We start from the raw sequence: 23665 nt of genomic DNA, 5'->3' as shown, positions 1-23665 counted from the left end.
AATGATACGTCTGATTTGTGGAGATATAGTATGACGTCTCGCTGCAGTTGGAGAGGAGGATCCGTATGTAGATGCAGTAGCGAGGTTGTATATTGGAAGATCTGCATCGCTGGCTGAAATTAGGGCTGGACCGAAAGAAGCTGTAGGCGGCGCTGCAGCATTTGATGCTGAAATTAATGGCTGCGCTGTGGATTGTTTTCCCTGTTCCATAACAGACACTCTTTTTTCTAGATCCGACAGTTGAGAACTGACTGAAGATAGAGTATCGGAAAAAGGCTGCATAAATGATTTTATCTCGTTGAATATTTGCGAATGTTGGATTTCAATGGCTGGCTGCTGGTTAGCGGTGCTAGTTGTGGGGGTGGTTAGATCCGGAATAGACTGCCTGCTGTCTGTTTTAGGACGCTGAATGGCTGGGCGCGGCTGATTATGTTTTTTCAGAGGAAAGACTGGTTCTGCTGAAACTGAATTGCAATAGAGAATGAAAAGAGACTCTCTATCACTCCCTGCCGGAATCGCATTACCATTTTTAAGGAGGGTTTTTATCAATTTATTCATGGGCCAGTCCTTCCAAAACAATCGATCCGGAGGGGCATCCGAGGCCGAAGACGCTTGGATCGCCGCAGATTCGATGTTTGGGTGGCAGGAACGGTAGGCAGCATTTGAACTGGAACCTGGTCGAGAGCCTGATCAGGAGCCTGATCAGATGTAACTGAAATAGCAGAAGGCGAGAAAAAACGGAGACTGGATGGACCCTGGATTGAAGCTGAAGGAGAATGATCTGTTAATGACAGAAAATCCTGACGACAACTGCTGTAAGTACTCCATTATTGAGGTACGCAAATGTAGATAGGTCTTGAAATCGCTTAGGTTTAAGCCAAAAAACGAAAAAACACAAGACAGCGAGGTAGAGGTGACTAATGTTTAAATAAGGTAGGTTTAATTGATGACAGCAGATGATAGGTTGTTGGTGCCTAGCTCCGCCCCCTGAACCCCACCTATAGGTTAACATTTGTGTTGTGGAAATGGATAGCAGATGTTCCTATAACCAGAGGACCCTGCTCCTTGGTTCTCTGGCACACAGTAATTTACAGTGCCCAGCTCTGCACTGAACCCTCTCACCCTGACCTGTCTGCTGCACCTTGGGTTCTCGTCAGATCTCACTCAGCCTGGTCTGTATTGCTGCTGGAGAATATGCAGAGGTGTTGGTGGCCCACAATGGGGAGCTCTACAATCTAGAGCAGAGCCCATTGTGATTTAATTTTAGGACTTGGGCAAAGATGTGCATTACAAATTTGAAGTTAAGCCATGGTGATGTGTCTGTGGATATTTAATAACCTGAAATGATCATTTTCTAACTGTTAACTGTAACTTTAAGTAATGTACAGTCATCTCTCATTGAGATGAATTTAATCTCACTGTCAGTTTTTATTGGTTACAGTAACACTGACATCAAATTTCAATTACAGTACAATGAAAAGTATTATACATTGAAAAGTACTGAGCACGTTATTGAAAATATGAATGTACGTGAACTTTTTAAGAGTACAGATTGCAAAACCAGTTTTATATAAAAAAAACAGTTGAGGCAACAGTAAGTTACAGTATGCATTGCACACGCAGTAGTGCACTTTTAAACTGTTCAAGCCATTGGAAATCGACATGCCCCAGTTCCTGTGCTCATTTCTGAGGTTTGTGTCTTACAGTGGTCCCAGATACAGGGATATCACAGGCATTTTTAAACCACAGAAGCAACATCAGAAAGCGCCTTGCTGTTTACACTGGTCACTAATTGCAATGCTTCATGGAAATGGCATTGATGTGTGAGCACTATTGCAACGTGAAATATATCATAGGATCAGTAGTCCCAAAACAGCACTAAAATACAGAACAGAGGCGCTAATCTGGGTGCAAGTGAATACATTTCCTAATATCCTTTACCTCAGCTGTTCAAACGGTCAGTTTATTTCATTACATTTATTCATCCATAGGGGGCTCCAAATAATTCACACAAACAGTAAATTTGTATTATAATTTACAGTAAGCGACTGCTACATTTGTCTGGGAAAATGTAGAAAATGTGTAGTATCAGGAAATGTGTTTAGTGAGAATTGACTGTATATAGTTCTATGGAGTTGTACTCTCTTGCATGTGTCTCGAGGATGACGGAGAGCTGCGTAGATGTGCCTGGATGTATCAGGAGTAATGTGGGTTAGCAAGCAGGCTCAGTAATAGATCTAGCGGACTGACTAGGCCATGTACTGTATAACTGAAACCTATAACTATTTAAAAAATGTGCTCTGTGCTTGTGCCCTCAATCTGTGCCTGGACTCTCTATACTGTCCTCTGGCACTCTGGCTGGCTAGATTACAATGTTCACTTCCCTAACCTGCAAGATCTACCCTCCAGAAACCTCTTCAAACACCCAATGCAACTTCAAGCTCATTTTGAATTCCAGTGCCATGAGGGGCAAGTCTGTAACATCCTACAAAAGTTCCCGCTTTTATAGATTTGAAATACAATTAACGAACAATTAGGTAATAAAACATTAATTATATTGTTTTTTTTTTTTTGGGGGGGGGGGGGGGAGTTAAAGTTGTTTTCAAGTAGTTTTTATAAAATGCATTCATCATTTTCATGTTAAATCATGCTAAACCCAACCAAATCCTTTAAAGCTCATTTGTTCTGCCCTATTTAGACACATTAAGAGCTCTATTCAAAAGAGAAGAGATAATGCAAAATGGGAAGTAAGGTAAACACTTTTGTATAGGGAGGCTTCTTTTAGCAATTAACAATGAAGACACTGTCCAAAACATTTGTCCACTTGACTATAGGCTAACCCCACCAGGACAATTCCCAAAAATATTTTATTAGAGAATTTTACAGCACTGTAAAATCACCCTGGATTGCATCAGCCAACAGGTAATCCCAGGGATAACTGTAGTGGTTCATGCAATGCCCTGGTGCTGGAAAAAAGCTCTAATAAAATCCACCTGTGGCTTATCCAGTGTATAGGCTATTCGAATGGTTAGTTAATATGTTTAACGGATCAAAATACTGACCTTTAAAAATGTTTACTGGATGCAGTGCAGTCCTATAGACACGAAAAATAACTCTACCACTGAGTTAAAGGAGCAGCTTTGATAAATGTCACATGACTCCTTCTACCATGCCACCAGCAAACGACGGCCAGGATAACTCAAACGACCGTGTCTTTGAACTGTCAGACCTGCCCCTTGTGTAGCTTCACCCACATTGCAAAGACAGACACAGTCAGTGACCCACGGCACCCTTACCTTGCACTGGCCGGCCACACAGATGGACGTCTCGTTGTGATCACATGGCGTCCCATCGATGACCCTCTCAGCCTGCCGCACGTAGAAGCGATAGCCCAGCGCCCGGCAGTTCAGCTCACACCGCTGAGCCCCTCGCACTGCAGCACAACAGGGGAGCATTGCAATTTAATATGAAGTGTGTCAAAAAGTTTGTTTACTATAGAGCCATTTACACTGAGAATTCATGGAGATATGTTGGGCTTGCCAGTAGTTTAATATTGATGACTCACCCTTAAAACTGGCATTGTAGTCTGTAGTTTTTTAACGCTTTGTTTACAGTGTGTTCTATACATTCACTCTAATCTTTAATCTCTGCTTTACCATTTTCTGTTATTTTGCATTTTGATTGATAATTGCCTATTACAATTGATAATTACCTTTTGTTGTGTGTTCATTGTTTAAATAACATAGCACATGAAAAATCTAAATAACATAGTCAGAACAGAGTGCTGGATATGAAACTCACTCATAGGAAAATCAAGGTTAGAAGAAGTTTTCACAATTTTAATCAGAAATTGGCAATGCACAGTTCATTCATTCCCAGTATGCGATGGGGGAAGGTTCCTCTACCATAAATTGAGGTGGATGGTGTGCTTACTGCCACAAGAGGGCAGTGTGGCATTGGCTTTAGCTCTGCAGACTGTCAGACCACCTGACATATAACATATAACTGCAGCATTATAATAACGATTATATAAGAAACAACATTCAAGAAGACATGTTAAATACAAGCATTTAGTGAACATTAGCCACTAATGAATATGACCAAAATACACAATGTCTGATAGTTTAACAAACAATCTTTATAAAAAATTTAAAAAAATTAAAATATTTGTTCTTGACAGAAGTATTGGCACCTTTACATTAAAAGTCTGTAATGAATATATATATATATATATATATATATAGAGAGAGAGAGAGAGAGAGAGAGAGAGAGAGAGAGAGAGAGAGAGAGAGAGAGAGAGAGAGACGTGCTCAAATTTGTTGGTACCCTTACAGCTCATTGAAATAATGCTTCATTCCTCCTGAAAAGTGATTAAATTAAAAGCTATATTATCATGTATACTTGCATGCCTTTGGTATGTCATAGAATAAAGCAAAGAAGCTGTGAAAAGAGATTAATTATTGCTTATTCTACAAAGATATTCTAAAATGGCCTGGACACATTTGTTGGTACCCCTTAGAAAAGATAATAAATAATTGGATTATAGTGATATTTCAAACTAATTAGTTTCTTTAATTAGTATCACACATGTCTCCAATCTTGTAATCAGTCATTCAGCCTATTTAAATGGAGAAAAGTAGTCACTGTGCTGTTTGGTATCATTGTGTGCACCACACTGAACATGGACCACAGAAAGCAAAGGAGAGAGTTGTCTGAGGAGATCAGAAAATAATAGACAAGCATGGTAAAGGTAAAGGCTACAAGACCATCTCCAAGCAGCTTGATGTTCCTGTGACAACAGTTGCAAATATTATTAAGAAGTTTAAGGTCCATGGAACTGTAGCCAACCTCCCTGGGCGCGGCCGCAAGAGGAAAATCGACCCCAGATTGAACAGAAGGATAGTGCGAATGGTAGAAAAAGAACCAAGGATAACTACCAAAGAGATACAAGCTGAACTCCAAGGTGAAGGTACGTCAGTTTCTGATCGCACCATCAGTCGCTTTTTGAGCGAAAGTGGGCTCCATGGAAGACTCCACTTTTGAAAGAAAAACATAAAAAAGCCAGACTGGAATTTGCTAAAATGCATATTGACAGCCACAATCCTTCTGGGAGAATGTCCTTTGGACAGATGAGTCAAAACTGGAGCTTTTTGGCAAGTCACAACAGCTCTATGTTCACAGACGAAAAAATGAAGCTCTCAAAAACCATACCTACAGTGAAACATGGAGGAGGCTCGGTTATGTTTTGAGGCTGCTTTGCTGCGCCTGGCACAGGGTGCCTTGAATCTGTGCAGGGCACAATGAAATCTCAAGACTATCAAGGCATTCTGGAGCGAAACGTACTGCCCAGTGTCAGAAAGCTTTGTCTCAGTCGCAGGTCATGGGTCCTCCAACAGGATGACCCAAAACACACAGCTAAAAGCACCCAAGAATGGATAAGAACAAAACATTGGACTATTCTGAAGTGGCCTTCTATGAGTCCTGATCTGAATCCTATCGAACATCTATGGAAAGAGCTGAAACTTGCAGTCTGGAGAAGGCACCCATCAAACCTGAGACAGCTGGAGCAGTTTGCTCAGGAAGAGTGGGCCAAACTACCTGTTAACAGGTGCAGAAGTCTCATTGAGAGCTACAGAAAACATTTGATTTACAGTGATTGCCTCTAAAGGTTGTGCAACAAAATATTAGGTTAGCGGTCCCATCATTTTTGTCCATGCCATTTTCATTTGTTTTATTATTTACAATATTATGTTGAATAAAAAATCAAAAGCAAAGTCTGATTTCTATTAAATATGGAATAAATGATGGTGGATGCCAATTACTTTAGTCAGTTTCAAGTTATTTCAGAGAAAATTGTGCATTCTTCGTTTTTTGTGGAGGGTTACCAACAAATTTGAGCACGTCTGTATATATATATTTGGCCTTAGCATTGGAAGACAAGCGTAACATGACCAATAAGTTGTCACCTGTTCCATCAAAACATTACACACAAAAGACAACATTCCTCCGCCCAGGAGAGCAACCACCAAGAAAAGGTGTTAAAACCAATCCTCGCCCAGGACAACTGGAAGCTGCTAGAGACTGGATAATGCTGCCAGATGTTGGTCAATGGCTTATTATTCCACCTGAGATTGCCACCACTAACCTTCGACCAGATATTGTCTTGTGGTCTGGATCAGCACGCCTTGTTCACCTGGTAGAGTTAACAGTGCCATGGGAGGATGCTGTAGATGAGGCGTATGAGAGGAAGAAACTGCGGTATGCTCAACTAGCCACTGAAGCGGAACAGCGAGGATGGAGAGTTCGGGTTTACCCAGTGGAAGTGGGTTGTCGAGGATTTGTGGCACACTCTACAACCCGGTTTCTCAGAGACGTCGGATTCAGTGGCCAAGAGTTGCGTCGCACAGTGAAGAACTTATCTGAAGCAGCAGAGAGGAGCAGCAACTGGCTGTGGTTGAGACGGAAAGATTCTGGCTGGGGATCTCAAGCACAATAGAAAGAAAGAAACGCTGATGTACAGGTAAGTAAGCTGGGCTGAGTTGAGTGGGGGACGGAGGGGGGTGATGCTGGGACGCCAGAATCACCGTCGAGCCCTCTTGAGGTGTCGTGGGCTAGTCGACGAAACACTGAGGATGGAAGGTGCCCACTTGAAAACCCCAGAGATGTACCCTACTTAGCTCAATCCAGACGGTTGTCATGCTGATGCGCTGGGGAGGCCGCAGTGTGGTTGATCCCCGGAGCCAGCATCGCAGCCGTTGTGTGTGCTGATGCTCCAGGGAGGCAAAATAAGCTGATCCCTGGAGCCAGCATTACACTTCAGCCATTAACACCAGACAGAAGGATATCTACATCATCATATGGAAGGAAACGTAAATGGATGGAGACACATATGGATCACATTAGTTTACTGTAAAGCTACGTCTTAGTTGGTGCTTATCTTGGCGAGAGCCGAGTTCAAATCAGCATGAAGTTTTAACATCTACTCTCGTGTAATGGAAATCATTATATATATATTCATTGATTGAAAACCATTACACAGTAACGAAGTAACAAAGCTGCATTACAAAATCAATAGCCAGAAAGCGAGGCAATTATTTCCAACATCTACCAGAATTTGTGTATTTTGGTCTTTGTTGTATAAATTAGTGGCTAAAGTTTACTAAATGCTTGTATTTAACATGTTTTCTTGAATGCTCCTGTATTAAATGTACGGTGCCAATACTTTGTCTGCAACTGTAGGTTACTTAAAGAATGCTTGCTATCATGAAACTAAACAGTTTCATAAATACCAAATGTTATTAAATTAATTGAAACAGATGTAAGTATTGTTTATAAATTCCTACACATTGCATTGTAAAGACATATTTAAAACACAAACGATTATCCAATTGATCTAAACAGTGGGTGATCTAAAAAGATAATTACAACTTGAGGTTTTGAAAATCAAGCATTTAGTAGTGCATGTGAGTCTGTTGAGCACTTTTCTATATGTAAAGAATATCTATACGGCCAATAACAAATCTAACACACCCAATAACGTATGCTAAATAATGTTATTGCCATTTTTATATGCCAGTAAATGCTTTGTCAATGTTCCATTAATAAAATATGATTTTATCTCACTTACACGATTGAAAGATGTAGGTATAATGGAAGGGGGTTGGGTTAAAGGAAAATGCATATAACCTTTTTGTAAATTTTAAAACGTCTGCTTACAAGTATTGTAAGAATTAAGCTAAAATCCTATTTCAAGAATTCTCCCATGAGACATCCTTCTGTTTTATTTTGACATGATCTGTTTTTGCTCTGTGCAATGTAATTATTTTCATATTTTCCATATGACATTATTTTTCACACAGGCTAATAGTACAGCACCATAGTACACAATTGCAGAAATGCTGTTAAGCTGTCAGTAATTCACACATATTTAGAAATAATGTATATATGAACAGCGTAATGCAATTATTATCTGTCTCATAATAAAATGACAATGTATAGCCTAATGAAGACGAATGTAATGATGAATACAATAGACTTGGTTCATTTTCTTACTGATTTTGGAGAGTGGATTGGTTAATCCCTGCTGAAATAACCGAGAATCGATTCACCAGACAAGACCACTTTTTTGGGACACAGGTGTGATCGGTTTCCTAAGTTCTTTCCCACTGCTCTCCAAATGATCCGATCCACCCCCAGGGTTTGACTACTCAAAACGCTCCCATGGAAAAGAGGAGTTTCTTTTCTTATTAATTTAAAGATCTTATGATTGAGTGTTTAAAGTCATGAAGCAAGGATCTGGTGAGCCCTTAGACCACATGCAGAAATGTGGCAAATGAAACTTAGTATCAAGAAATGGAAAGTGTTGCTTGGGTATGTAGCCAAAAGGGTAGAGAACGAATCAAAGGACGTTATGATGAGGTTGTATAACACACTGGTGAGACCGCACTTACAGTACAGTGTCCTATTCTGGTCACCACAGAACCAATGGGACAGTGTGGGCCTGGAGAGAGTCATAGAGCAACAACAGAACCACAGAGCAACCAGTCTAATCCCAGAGTTTAAATGAATGAGCTATGAAGGCTGAAATAACTAAATCTATTTATCCGAGAACAAATAAAAATTACAGGTGGCAAACCAGGACCAAAGGACATGGTTGGAAAATTAACTGGAGACTGACTTTGGGCAGAGAGGGAAGGAGACACATCTTCACACAGAGAGTGGTGTGGGTATGGAACGGGTTACCTAGTCATGTTGCTGAAGGAGACACTTCTTCACACAGAGAGTGGTGTGGGTATGGAATAGGTTACCTATTCATGTTGCTGAAAGAGACACTTCTTCACATAGAGAGTGGTAAGGGTATGGAACGGGTTACCTAGTCATGTTGCTGAAGGAGACACTTCTTCACATAGAGAGTGGTGAGGGTATGGAACGGGTTACCTAGTTATGTTTCTGAAGGAGACACTTCTTCATACAGAGAGTGGTGAGGGTATGGAATGGGTTACCTAGTTATGTTTCTGAAGGAGACACTTCTTCATACAGAGAGTGGTGAGGGTATGGAATGGGTTACCTAGTCATGTTGATGCTGAATCACTTGGATCTTTTAAGACCTGACTTGAGAACGTTTTGAGACCTCCATTCAACAGCTCTTCAACAGACCAGCGTGCGCTCCTCAGGCTAGGAGGGCAAATTGAAACCCTGCATAAAGAACCAAAGGAAACTAGGCCTCCTTCACTACCTTTCTATACTGCACTCCAGTTCACCTGGCTTTCCACTCACAGTATATGGATTACCGGTGCGTGTTGGTTTATACCACTGTCAGAATATCTGGTAACACTCAACCAGGGCATTGCCATTGTACAATCACATTGAATTTACACTGAATATAATTTGATGAGACTGGTAATCATCCTCTTATTGTTACAAAGCTATAAAGGAGCACAATTAATGTTTTTTGTTTTTATTTCTAGTTTTGAAAATGTCATATTGAAGTACATTATTTTGAAGGATATTTTGGTATGGCATGTTACATTAGTCCAGTTTTTCTAGCGCTTTTGAAATAAAAAGTCTTCCTTTCACATGCACTATATTACGTTTGCAAAAAGATCACCTGATTTTTTCATGAGACAGAACTGATTAGACACCAAGATTGGTATGGCGAATCAACACTTTGTACCAAAGGATCTTAATTTTATTGGATTAACCTAACATGCACTAAACAAATAAAATATTTTTATATTTTTTATATTCTGGAGATGTAAAATTCAACACCTGAAATTGGCAACAAATTCTTTCACATATATACATATTATAGTGTACAATAATTTGTTCAGAAGGATCAAATGCATATTTCAATGCAATAGATGTATTTATTGACTATGACTGCAGCAGACAACGCTGTCTTCAGCCTCAGTGGTTTAATTTAATCTTCAACCTCTGTTCATCAGCAAATGTAATTGAAATTCTAACAAGGGGATTACGATAAAGAGGAAACAAATCAGAAACAATGCCTGACTTGTAGTGCCACAGTATGCCCTTTGAGCAAACCTGGAAGTCATCACACCAGCTCCTGATCGTAACACCACCTAACTTCATTATTGAACATGCCCGCTGTTGTGCCGAATTCTGCCCCTTGCTGAATTTTGCACTACTTTGAGATATGCGCATGCATCAGTGTTTCATTGTAGTTTGTCCGTGTGATTACTTAAGCTATTAATGTATTCATCGGCGTGGTTTACCGTGAACTTTCGGTATTACAAATTAAATGTACGTTTTAGACAGCAAAACTGTATAAAAAAACATCAAAACACACAACAGCTCGTGAACGACCATTTCCTCATATTACGTTTCTATAAAACGGACCAGAGGATATATATTTTAATATTTTACACTAAATTGTGTAATACGAATACGTTAGAAATAAGACATAGTTAAGTAATCATCTGTTTAATCTATATAGTTTATTCATCGCCGTGGTTTGCTGTTAACTTTCAGTATTACACATTAAATGTAAATGTACATTTAGATGGCAATACCACAAAGCTGCTGACCTTTGACATGATATTCTGGTTGCTTGAAAGGTCACAGATGTCTGATGCATGAATGAAAGCTTTTTTCAAGATCCATTCACTCCTTTTTGAACTCTCACACAGCAATACAATTCTTCACTTCGTCAGTTTGTTCGTTTTTTTTTTTTGGTTTACTTTTAATTCTCATGGAATTATTCAAAATTCACCTGTAACAGAGGGAGAAAAAAAATAACGTTCTCTCAGTATAGGGGGAAGGAAAAGGGTGATAGTTTCTGAACTTGCTATGCAATTACTCTGTCTATTTGGTATGCAGTTACTAAGTTTGTTAGCTATTATATAAATTATGTAGCAGAATGTGACCAGAAAATAAATAGGATTCAAACCTTCATGCAAAAGGGAAAGTACCAACATGGCAAAAACAGATGGAACATACTCAAGACAACTGTGTATCCTTGTATAGAGCTGACATCTCTGTCTCTTGTGCATGTTCTATCTCTCTCTGGCTCTTCAGAGGGATCACAAACCAAAGATCAAACAAATGTCTTCAGCTGATCAGCAGTCTTCTCCATTTGTATCTCCAGGAACATAAATGCTGCTGTTTCATCTTGCTCTTGCTGCTGGGTATTCACTTTATGGAACTGTGTGTGTGTGAGTGTGTGTGTGTGTGTGGGTGTGTGTGTGCGTGAGTGTGTGTGTGCGTGAGTGTTTGTGTGTGTGTGCGTGAGTGTTTGTGTGTGTGTGTGTGTGCATGACTGTTTGTGTGTGTGTGCGTGAGTGTTTGTGTGTGTGTGTGTGTGAGTGTGTGTTTGTGTGTGTGTGAGTGTGTGTGTGTGTGTGTGAGTGTGTGTGCATGAGTGTGTGTGTGAGTGTGTGTGTGTGTGCGTGAGTGTTTGTGTGTGTGTGTGTGAGTGTTTGTGTGTGTGTGTGTGCGTGAGTGTTTGTGTGTGTGTGTGTGTGTGAGTGCGTGTTTGTGTGTGTGTGTGTGTGTGTGAGTGTGTGTGAGTGTGAGAGTGTGTGTGTGTGTTTGTGTGTGTGTGCGTGAGTGTGTGTGTGCGTGTGTGAGTGTGTGTGTGTATGAGTGAGAGTGTGCGTTTGTGTGTGTGTGCGTTAGTGTGTGTGTGCGTGTGTGTGTGCGTGTGTGTGAGTGTGTTTGTGTGTGTGTGAGTGTGTGTGTGAGTTTGTGTGTGTGTATGTGTGTGTGTGTGTGTTTGTGTGTGTGTGCACGAGTGTTTGTGTGTGTGTGTGTGTGTTTTTGTGTGTGTGTGAGTGTGTGTGTGTGAGAGTGAGAGTGTTGGGGTGTTTCCAGTGATCAGGGAGAGGGCAATACTAATGAGAATCCCCTGATTCCCCTTTTCATGCCTGCCTCATAATTGTAATGCAATTGAATCCAGCTGCACTAAGAGCTTTCACACAGTGGCATCAGTCCTAGAAGCTGCCACAGGTTAGTGTCTCATACAGAATGGGCATTCAAGAAATGAAAAGAACCTTCTTGAGAAGAAATCTACAGACAATATGTTTTTCTTTAAAAAAAACAAATTCCCCTATAGCATAGCTGAGCTAAGATACATCTTAGCATGTATCCTACAGAAGTATAATGATGCAAACCAGGTGCAATCACAGGTGACTTGATGTGTATATTTATTAACACTGATTCAAAAGCGGTGACAATAATTAGAGTCAACTTGGTTAAAGTTTATTATCAAAACGATAGGCCTGACACACCTTCCATAGTCTCCAGTTCTTAAACTTTTTTGTTTGCGGAACCCCTTTTTCAAAACAATTAAAAACAAACAAGTCAAAGAAAACCTTCCACATTCATGTAGATGTTTAAACAACAGTGTATTGGCTGTAAGTATAAGTATTGTAAATACTTCACACATGTATGTTGTTTTACAAATGAGATGTTTTGAGAATGTCCCCAGGGTTCCAAGGATTCCAGTTTGACAGCCACTGTTCTAAACTAAATAACCCAATGGAGGCACATCATGCCAGAGGTAAAACGCAAAGAATCATCTAAAGAGTTCAAACAAAGTGCATGTCTTTATGAGAAGGAGAAGAAGAAGAAAACACAAAGAAGGATTTCCCCACTTTTTAGCACATTGTTCCAAGTCACTGTTTGTTTCCAATATTATAACGGTACAATTCAACTACTCAAATCTCTACCGTGCCTCTAGGTAGTGTTTGCTGCTAATCGGGGATGACAGGTAAACAAGACGGACGGGCAAATCCGGCTCTGCATCAACAGACTTGTTGAACTTTGCTCAGAAGATCAGTTGATGCTGTCATTCACCAGGAGCAGCTAAACACTGCCATTGCCATGGTCAAGTATGAGTTCAAGTTGGGTTAGTGTGTGTTGGTTCAGGAGGCCCATAGGTTGGTCAAGCGACAAAAACAAATGAAGAAACCCAGAATTCTCCTGCAAAAAACTCCACACAGTCAACACTTTATCTAAACACCAATTGTGTGTTGTGAAATCTCCACCATTAATTACAAAGAAGTCTCTAATACATTGCTAATATTACTGCTTGAGGACCAGGACGCAAAGTGTTAACCCATTATAAAACTGTGGTGGAAATGTAGTAAAGCACTGTATTAGCCTAATGAAGGCACGCTAAACCACAACATGACTTGTACAGTTCATGGGTATACCTGCTCACAGGTTGACTCTTTGCTCCTCATTCCAGCTGGATGACTGCACATGTCAGAAATGTTGAGGCCTGACACTCACGCCCAAATACCAGCACTGCTGCTGCTGCCCGCCTCCCTCACAATGTGTGCTTTTAGGAACAACAGAGAGGATTGTGCAGCTCAGAGCAGGACTGCCTAGTAGGACGTGTTGAGAACTGTCTCAGCACACGCACAGCTTCCATACCTGCAACATAGTGACTCCAGTAGTGTCTACAGCTTAGGTAACTTCACAGCTAGCTACTGTATACTACACTCGCCTTGTTGTTGTGTTTTTATTAAGAGTTGGAACACACTTATGCCATGCAATCAAACTTGCCCTTGAAAATGGACATGTCAAAGTGATAGGTATTTATCATTCAAAACTAAGACCTTACAGGGCCACAGTATGGCATATCAGGGCAGAAGTATAAGTGAAGGGCACTATTAGTTTTCACAACATATATATGAAGTCAGTCTCTTAAATGGTGCATGAGATATGAACAATTGAAACCGTGCTGATGGCTGTAGCAGATTTACAACAGCATATAAGATCCTTTCACTAGGATGATTGATAACTAATTGATATAAATTAAAGAAAGCTGGAAACACTGTCATTATAGACTACCATATATCTTCTTTTGCAGTGTAATTGTGTACGCTCCTACAGTACATTATCCAAAAGGCTATGTAGCTCCATTAGAACCAATTCTGTTTTTAATTGCAACAGGGACAGCTTTTTTTACTGACTAGGGAAGCATTTAGCTTATTCCGCAGTTACTGTATAAGCAGGATAGTATAAGTCTGAAAAGGCTAGTAATTACCCTAATTATCCACATCTGGCCTCTGCATGTTAGAAAAAAAAGGGTAGAGGATTATGCAGTAACACGAGTTTATCAGTGTTCATCACACTACTTTACACTGTTCTGGTCCGAATCTCACAAGCAGATCATTAAGACTCCAGGGTCCAAAGTATCACAGTACTGTAGGTGCTTCAGCATATACATACAAACTCCTCTTACTGAAAGGCATGCGGTCAAACCGTTCTTATTTCTAAAGCAGGAGACCCAGGTTACTATTTTTTTTATCCCATTCCTAGATACAGTACAGAGCCTAGCTTCGTGGTAGAGATTCCTCTGCTAATCGTCTTAATGTTGCCATAACTCTATATCAACAGGACTTGGGCTTCTTGTCACATATGGTTGAAGTAACTCTAATGGATTACATTGTTCTCCTGTGATGTATTATTTCTTTTTAAAATACAATTAGCATAGGTTTCCTGGGTCAGTAATCAACTGGGAGATGACTATCCCATATTGTAATGTAACATGCTTCCCAGTAAATAACATTAACTGACATTGCTGTTTTTAGTGTGCCTACAACAGCAGTGATTCAGACACAGAAAAATGCAGGAACATAATGTTCAGATGGCAACATTTATGTGTTTTCAGGGGTTAGGGGTGCCAATAATTTAAACATTTAAATGTGTTAAATGTTATCAATTTAGCCTACACGTCAAATAATAAAGTACATCTTCAAGCTTACATATTATATACTCAAGATGTATCAATATCTTTTCCATTGACACGTGGATGACGTATATATGCAGTCTTATACACATCGATGTTAAGCTTGGTCAGGCTTCTTGAAATTCGTTTTCTGATTGGTACTATATACACTGAAGGTAGAAAGTGTAAGCTTTACGAGGTAATGGTGTGAGACGAAGAGGCGAGTTGAATAAAGTTCTCCAGTCCGCTGTCCTTCAATGACTGCCCAGCACAGAGACCAAAGTTTCAGGGACAACAGCTAGTCATGTCTCAAACCAATCACGCAAATTAGTGTAAATGGATAAAGTTGTCTGCCCTTAGGGTGAATTACAATCATGCTTGGAATCCTGATTTTAGATTGGACATGCTTCTTACCTTTGAAAAGTCTATTTTTCAACATAAATTCCTCTAAATCATCTATCATTGAAAAACTGCCACAATTCCTAATATAGGGAGATCTAAGAGCCAGCATATTCAGTGTTGTAAACTTGAAACTGCCCTTAAAAAGGTTTACTACAGTACATTTGCACAGTAATTTTGTAGTTTTCCCATGATTGTCCCAAGGGTATATTGTGCACTTACCACAGTTTACCATGATTTGCCATGTTTTGAGACTTGTCCATACCTCTCTGGGCTATACAACACTTAACCATGCTTCAGCATTCTTTGAATATGCTTTATAACACTATGCTATGTTTTTTTATTCTAAGCGCCTGGTTTAAAGGTATAAGGGTAAACAATATTTCCTTCACTGAAAAAGGTTAAGATTAAACCTTGAATTAAGTGCATTTCTGTTTTTCCTGCTTACACGCTCTTCAAAGTTGATCATTCTCAGTATTCTTGTTGGAAGATCTATTTTTAGATTAGTAATAAAAGACTGGCTGGTTTTCTGGCTGTATTAAATGTGAAGTCCCAATATGTGAGACGCCCTGTATGTAAAATGAGAAGGTCTCAGAATATGAGTGAAGGGAGCAACCTGATTGCCTAAGGATTTAAAATACAATATAGAGCTCGGGAGGAATGTAGATCGCCCCTTGCTGAAAACACCAGCAGGATTAATAGAAAGCTAACGAGTAGCAGTATTTACAGGACCTGGAGTTACTATTTCTGACTTGCTTTGTAACGTTAGCTAATTACTTTATCTTTCAGAAAACAAAGTGGAGCAAACTTTGCACTGGACACATTGATTTGTAAATGTGTCCCTCGGTGCTCATGATTATGCTGACAGCTACATACCTGGCCGTGGGCCGAGGGTTTCACACCACATGTGTGCAATTACATCAGCATGGAGAACTGCCTGTCGGGCTTGCTGCTTTTATAAAACATTGAATATAAGAAACAGAGGACTGCATTCATGACAGATAATGGATTGCACTACTGTACTATACTTCAGATGCACTGGAATAATGTGGGTCTCTGAATTTCTGATGAACCATGGCAGCACATAGTGAAGCCCAATTAAGATACATAAGATACAAATCAACATTTTGCTCTGTTAATTTCCATTATATTTCTCTCAGTTTAGATCAATCAAATACAGTTAAGAGCAGTTTTTGTTTAAATCAGTTTTTGCCTCTTGCATAGGATTACAGTGCTGGGGGTGTATCCAAATTCTGCTTTAGATTTGTCTTGGCCAATGGGACTTGATCTTAAGAGGCCCTGGCTGCATTGCAAACTTAGCGGGCACAGCAGTTAAAGCCCTATCACCTTGTAAATGCACACAACAGTCAATGCAGAGAGTAACAAAAGAAGAAGTGGTATTCATTCTGCAAGCAGATAAAAGCTGCCTTACCCTCGGTGAAGGGCTCCCACTCATAGACTCTGCCCATGAAGGGCTGGTTGTTGTAGGAGGCACACTGTACTTCACGGATGTTGCGTCCATTTGGTGGACAGGCCTGCACGGAAACACAGGCAATAAGAGACAGTTATCTAAGGGCTTTTCTAAAAGGAACATAACACAAATACCAACAAGGCTTGTATGTGAAAATATATTTTTTTCCTATGTGAAAACGTTCTTAACCTCTGCTCCGTTTTCTCCTACCAGTTGTTTAGTTTGTAACTTCCATTGTTGAAAATGGGATGTGGTGGTGGGGGGGTTAAGAAAACCAGAAGCAAGGGACCCAGGGAAATCTCCCATAATTCTATGCACGTAGTTCCTAGTGTGTGGTTCTGTGTTTATTTCTCAGTTTAAACAGCATGTATTTTTGTTTACGACTGTAAGTCGCCCTGGATTACGGCGTCTGCTAAGAAATAAATAATAATAATTTCTGGATGGCTACAATTGTACTGTAGTGAGTGGTGTTTATTAATATAACAGACAGCCTTTAATTGCATTGAAACTAATTCTTATTGACCTAATGCAAAGTCATACATTTGTTCAATATTTATTGTCTGGCCTGGCTTTTTATTGCAACAGGACTGAATGTTTGTAACTATCATTAGCAGCAGGTGGAGAGTAATTCTTATTTCAGTTCCAGTAAATGCATAGCCTCTTCCCTTCACTGTACCCATATGGAAACTGGCTTTGTAAACGATGCTGTCCATGGCGGTTGAGAGCAGTACTTTCCCTTTAAAAGGTAAATCCAAAATATCCCTCTGAATTTTTTTTTTTTTTTTTTTTTTTAACCACAGCTGTGCATCAGATCAAGATGTGGCGGTCGCTGTGTCACCTGTAGCAAATCCAGCAAAAGAAGCATGAAGCTCTCTACTATCTTATTTAAGACCAACAGACAAAATTTAAAATCTTGAAAGCATCCCATAGGGTTGATAACGAGTTCTGGCGCATGCTTTTTTTAATGGAAATTCACATGGCCAATTAAAACTTCTGAATGATCTTGTGATATCAAGTACACATTTCTCCGGTATCTCTGATATATTCAATAACGTGCCACAATAGCAGACAATCCATGGCTTCAGTCACATACAGTAATGCTGTTAAAATGCTGGTAACATTTTTTTGTTTAGTCCTGAAAAAAACAAATGTCCTTGTGTGTCCGATTACCCCAAGAAATATTAACGACAACCACTTTGAAGGTAGATACAATGGCAGGCTCTTATGAAGAGTGATACAAGAGCCTCTTCCAGTCTCTCTGGGAATGGCATCTCACTTTGGAACAGAAGTGAATTATTAATCTCATTCATCCAGGGGGAAGGATTAATGAACTGTACTTTCCCAGATCATGATGCCGATTCCATTACGGACAACAGGCTGTTTAAATATGCTGAGGATTAATTTTCAATATATCTCTTGTGGGGAAATACCACATACAGTGCAGTTTCCCTCTGATGATCTCATGCAGTCAGCCTCAGATCAAAAGGATATTAATAGGTGTTCTTTTAAATGGGAGAGCCACCATATTATTATTTATTTCTTAGCATTGTTACAAAATATCACATTATTTTTACATACAATTACCCATTTATACAGTTGGGTTTTTACTGGAGCAATCTAGGTAAAGTGCCTTGCTCAAGGGTACAGCAGCAGTGTCCCCACCTGGGATTGAACCCACGACCCTCCGGTCAAGAGTCCAGAGCCCTAACCACTACTCTCCACTGCTGCCCTGTAGGCTTGCAAGTATAATATATAGGGGGAAGATGTCTACAGTTCACATGCTTGGACTAGATACTGAGGGCCATATTCACACTAACAGCCACCAACCTTTCTATCATTCAGCACATGAACTGTATCTGCTTTATAATGGAGTAATATCTAATATTTTGTATTTTGCAGGCACTATTTTGTTGTTTGTGTCATTTTGCAGATCAGGTATTGAAACCGGGCAAAGCATTGACAAAACCTAATATTACTGTTCACCTAACGCAGTTTTATGTGAAGGATACCATTCACCAATGAGCTCTATGAGGAGACTACACAGGCAGCAGTTCAAAACAGCTGGACCTATTCTAATTTGTCAGAAGTGCTCGTTGTCCTGCTGCATGCATTTAAAAAATCCTATTTTATCACTGAACGTATGTCCATTGCAACATCTAGTGAGGCTTCTGTATCGGAGACTGCCACAGCAAATCAAAGGCCCATGAGCCACATGTCTTTCTGTGCAATCATAACAGAAACTGATTGCTTTTCCTTTAAAAATAAAATTCACAGCTCTTACTATGCAGTGTGAATTCCTTCATCTGTTGCACACTCAGAACATCCCTGTATAAATCAGCAGTTTCTGTAGGATGGCAGGGCTTCAGTAGCTCAGCCAGGGGCTTGGGTTTACTGGCAGGAGCTGACTAGAGACCAGCCCCCGGGGTTAGCAGGTGACGGCCGTCCCTCAGCTCTGTAAGGGATTAAAGCCTGCTTGCACTGAACTATTGTAGCCTCAGCTGCTTTTTTTTCTAGTTTTGAAATATTAATAGTCTGAAATGATATGTTTTGCCTAAAGTTTTGCTCTTGCTCGTAATTCACAGTTGTGATCTGAACTGTGAATTACGACTAACTGACAACAGTGGAATGAGCTAAATCTGAACAATTGTATTTTGTGGTCCATAGTGTCAAAGGAACCTACAAATGGAGGTTACACACTTACTGGACAGATCAGCTTTCTTTTTCCGTTTGAACTATTAAATAAACATCTCTACCGATATGGTCTTGCACAGGAGAAACATAATTCTCTTCTACCGTAAGTATCGCAGTGTACCCAGAGCACCATCCCTCCTGCAACAATGCTAGTTTTCTGTTCCCACAACACACCTCTCATTTCAAACACAGCAGGAGGGAGCATGAACTGGATGTTTAGAAGAACAATCTTCTTTCTCCTGGCAAATGTTCTCGAGGACAGTTTGAAAAAAGCAATTCCCTAGTTGATTTACCTACTCTATGGTACGTGAATAAAACAAATATCAAAACAATCAGGATTATGTTGAAAATAAAACGCTGTGATGAAGGTAAAGTAATGTGTTTCTTCTAAACACTGCAAGGGTTTGTGAAGTTCATCATACAGTACATTCTACCACATACTTACTGTATATTAAATCCTAACCCTAACCCTAACCCTAACATCAATCCAGAATTGACAGGCACAACCATTTCAGTGTGACAGATTTAGAACCATTAAAACTTTAAACCATTTGTTGGCTGCAGTTAACTATATAAATGGTATCAGATGGTGATAAATGGGGCCCACTGATTTACATGGTAAGCGCTGTGAAGTAGCGAAGGCTACATTCTTCTGTGATGATTTTCCTGGAGGTTCTTGTACCTGATGCTGCTGCCTGAGGCTCCCCTGGAACATGCCCCGGCTTGAATTAAAAATGTTGAACTTCAGGGGGTCGTCACAGCTCACTTCTCAAAGAAAACCCATCTGCTGTTGTAACTGGCGCTCCAGATAAGCTGTGTAGTGGGTGTTTGTAATATGAATTACGTATTTAAATGTTATGTGTAAAGAATACACATGGCAATTTTTTTTGAGAGTTTGCATGTTACCAAGCTTCATGTACTTTGTTGGTTCCTGGTGTTTCAATGGTCAATTGTGAATACACTGCATGCGCTAGCTAGAGAATGGATCATAGAAATGCCGGGACCGGGACAGATTTTTGTAGCCTGGCTGGGAATTGCCAGAAACATGTAAGCAATAAGTTTGGATTTTCATAAAAATAAAAACAAAATGTACGGTTGAATCCAATCGCTCGCAATGTGTGTTTGTGACTGGTGGATAAGAGACTGGATTCTTGAATCCTTAGGATTTTTCGGGCTGTAATATAATTCACTAACAAATAATGTAGTGGTTCAATCCACAGTTGCTCCCTGATGACCCTGTAGGTACAGTAATATATTATACTTACACAGCACATACAGCAGCTAGACTTCAGTCTAAGGCATCAAACCGTTTGAAGCAGGGATCATAAACAAATGTGACTGCCAAAACATTTAGCATTTTGAAGATATTGATCCCAAACATATTTTGTGAGCAGTCTGAGTGGGGTAAGGCATTCTGCCTTTAAACATCTGTCCCAACAGTCATTGAAGGGAAGCGTATTTATGGGTCAACAACAGGTGCACAGGGTGTCATCCCTGGAGGAAGCTGTCTTGCATTATAAGGTTGTGGTCCTGGTATCCACAAGCAAGTACCAATTTCCAACACCACTTAGTGACTTCCTACCTGACCCCAGGGAATACAAGCATTGAAAGCCTCCCGATTTGAAGTATCAGGTTTCTTTTCCTCAAAAATCCTCCAAATACTACTTTTAAAAGCTAAATACGGGACTGCTATGGAATGCGATTCTTTTAAACATATAAGAATGTGAGATCTTTGACAGGAATGTCCAAGAATGGTGCTCATTTGAATTCCCACAAGCCACTACAAGCACTCACCTCAGTGTTGCATATCTTATACTGCTTGTAGGCTCCCACGCACATGAAAGACGCCGAGCTGGGAGTTCTATGAGGAGCAGGCAGGTGGACAGAGGGGTTACTCCCCGGGTACAGGCCCTGCTGCAAGGCTTGGTCCTGGCCATGCTGGTAAAGAGAGGTCCCGGCTGGCTGCGGCCTGGCAAGACTGACTTGGTAGAGGTTGGGGTGGTGCTGCGGGGGGCCTGTGTGGTAGCTGCTGTAGGAGCCTGGGTAGGGGTGTTGCTGGCTGTACCCCTGGCTTTGCCCCCTCCTCCAGGGGTAGCCACGAGGGGCCTGACGCTTCCTCCGGCTCTGGTCTCTGGGGGGGTCCTGCCCCGCGTCAGTCTGCAGAGGGAGGATGTAGGGGACCTTCCCATACCCATACTTCCCTGGAACAATCCGCCTGCCACCTCTCCCTCTGGAAAATCCAAACACAAAAAAATGACAATTTAGTTACATCTAAATACTTTAAGGCCATTACTCCTTTCATGTGCATAAGCATTGTTAAGTCCAGTAGGCAAATGTTTTCCACCATCATTAGTATTTTGGGGCCGTATTTTCCATTGTAATAAGGCATGACTTTTTTCATTTAGTAAGGTCAAAAACTATAATCACGCTTTCTGTAATTACACCTGCTTCATATTTTCCTTTTACTCAAATAGCATGTTTCTTCAACTGATATAGGATCATTTTCAACACTTTATGATGGAAATGGAAAATCCAGGCCATTTTTCCCAGTCCCCCCGTCGTTATATGCAAAACTTAAGGAGGCTTTGTGGTCCAGTGGTTAAAGAAAAGGGCTTGTAACCAAGAGGTCCCCGGTTCAAATCCCACCTCAGCCACGGACTCATTGTGTGACCCTGAGCAAGTCACTTAACCTCCTTGTGCTCCGTCTTTCGGGTGAGACGTAATTGTAAGTGACTCTGTAGCTGATGCATAGTTCACACACCCTAGTCTCTGTAAGTCGCCTTGGATAAAGGCGCCTGCTAAATAAACAAATAATAATAATAATTATAATAAAAACAATCAAGAGTCACTGTAGCCTTGTCTGGAATTAAACCAGCGACAGAGAATAAAAGGCCTCATATTACATTTACCTTCGTAAGTTCTGGTTATAAAAGCAGTCTGGACTGTTTATCATGACTGAACAGGATGGAAATGAAAAGTCTTCTTGTTCTCTTTAGCACATGTTCGATGACTACACCCAATCTAGAGCAAGGGGGTGCAAAGGCTCATGGGATAGAACAGCAAAAAGAGAGGCCCCAATAGTGATAAAGTCCCCAAAACAGTCATTATTAGCCAGAAACTAATAATCACATATATGATTATATATATATATACATATATGATTCATTTAGGGCTCATCCAAAATTAACAGTTAACACTAGAAATGTAGAAGTTGATAAAAACTGAGGGCTAATTTGCAGGACATCTAATATTTATAATATTCTGAATTAAAATATTTTGAACCTAAACATGTGTCATGTATTTGTATATATATTTTTTTCAATCAGAAGTGTGCAACCGCTCCAGCCAGCGTATGGTTTGTACGCTTTCTCCCTTTATTTTGCTGGGGCCGCACCCCCCTGGCTGGAAGTACAGGGGTGCTGTGCACCTGTTGGTGCAATGATAAATCTTGCTTGTTTAATGACTCTTATAGAAAGAAAGCAAGTGGCTGATGGGCGATTTTATGGTTAGCAGTGGTGTAGTTCACTTTAATGCTAATGCGGGCGGCCTTTTTTATTATTGTTTTTTGCTGTGTCTGGTCTGTCATGTTGTTAAAACCATTTACCACAAACTGCGTTATGCATTTGTTATAGTATTAAAGCAGCTGTTTGAGAATACCCTGGCTGTAAAAACTACACTAAAGTTAAACAGGAAGAGCAAGTGAGCTGCTTAACTGAATTAATTACCGTCCTTTTTTTATCCCAGCTATGTCTGAAGGCAGCGCGTGTCCGTCCTCCACGTTAATAAATATAGTTTGTGAACTGGATGTCATGAGCCAGCTCGATCGCCCAAAACAGCGCAACAACATCCAAGTTATTGATGCCCTCTCAGAACTGACCAAATAAAATTACAAATGAACATATTGATTGTGTTGTATTTGTTTGCATCATTAATATTTAACACAGCAGTAAATCCAACACAACTTAAAAGAAAGGAGAGCATCTCTGACAGCATAAGCCTCCTCAAATTGAAAAACAATTTGGTAAAGAGCAGTAAAGCACATTATTAACCAAGCAGGCACAGGGTATTTTGCTTTATTACAGCAGCTTAGATTCACTCGTGTACCAGTTCTCTGCGCATGGAAACCACATTTTCAAAAAATGTCACTAGTAATCATCAAAAACAGCACGAGTACTTTACGCATCATTAATTTACATATCAACCCCCACCTTTCCGATTCATTTGAATGACGTCGGGTGAAAAGCCTGGTTTACTCGAGTAAAATAAACTGAGCGAATGGAAACCCAAAAAAGCATTTTAAACAAGACATTTTTCTCGTGTAAATGTCTTGAGTTAAAAAAAACTTGCATGGAAACCCCATGAATGAGGTGTGCAGTAAGACTTATATTGCAAACACCCTAAAGTGC

General features: G+C 40.2%; 1 protein-coding gene across 1 annotated transcript in view; it reads right to left on the bottom strand.

Annotated features, from left to right (window-relative positions):
* The window catches only part of LOC117963175 (thrombospondin type-1 domain-containing protein 4-like), a 154515-nt gene that overhangs the window by 105202 nt on the left and 25648 nt on the right, over positions 1 to 23665 (bottom strand). Inside the window, exons 5-7 of the mRNA XM_058994888.1 lie at positions 21054 to 21489; positions 16530 to 16632; positions 3297 to 3433 (exon numbers count right to left, since the gene is read on the bottom strand). Of these exons, the coding sequence (XP_058850871.1) occupies positions 3297 to 3433; positions 16530 to 16632; positions 21054 to 21489 (676 nt within the window). The remainder of the gene's footprint in view (positions 1 to 3296; positions 3434 to 16529; positions 16633 to 21053; positions 21490 to 23665) is intronic.

This window comes from Acipenser ruthenus, chromosome 21 (genome assembly GCF_902713425.1).
Source record: "Acipenser ruthenus chromosome 21, fAciRut3.2 maternal haplotype, whole genome shotgun sequence".
In the NCBI taxonomy this organism is placed as follows: domain Eukaryota; kingdom Metazoa; phylum Chordata; class Actinopteri; order Acipenseriformes; family Acipenseridae; genus Acipenser; species Acipenser ruthenus.
This window is presented reverse-complemented; position numbering and strand designations above follow the sequence as displayed.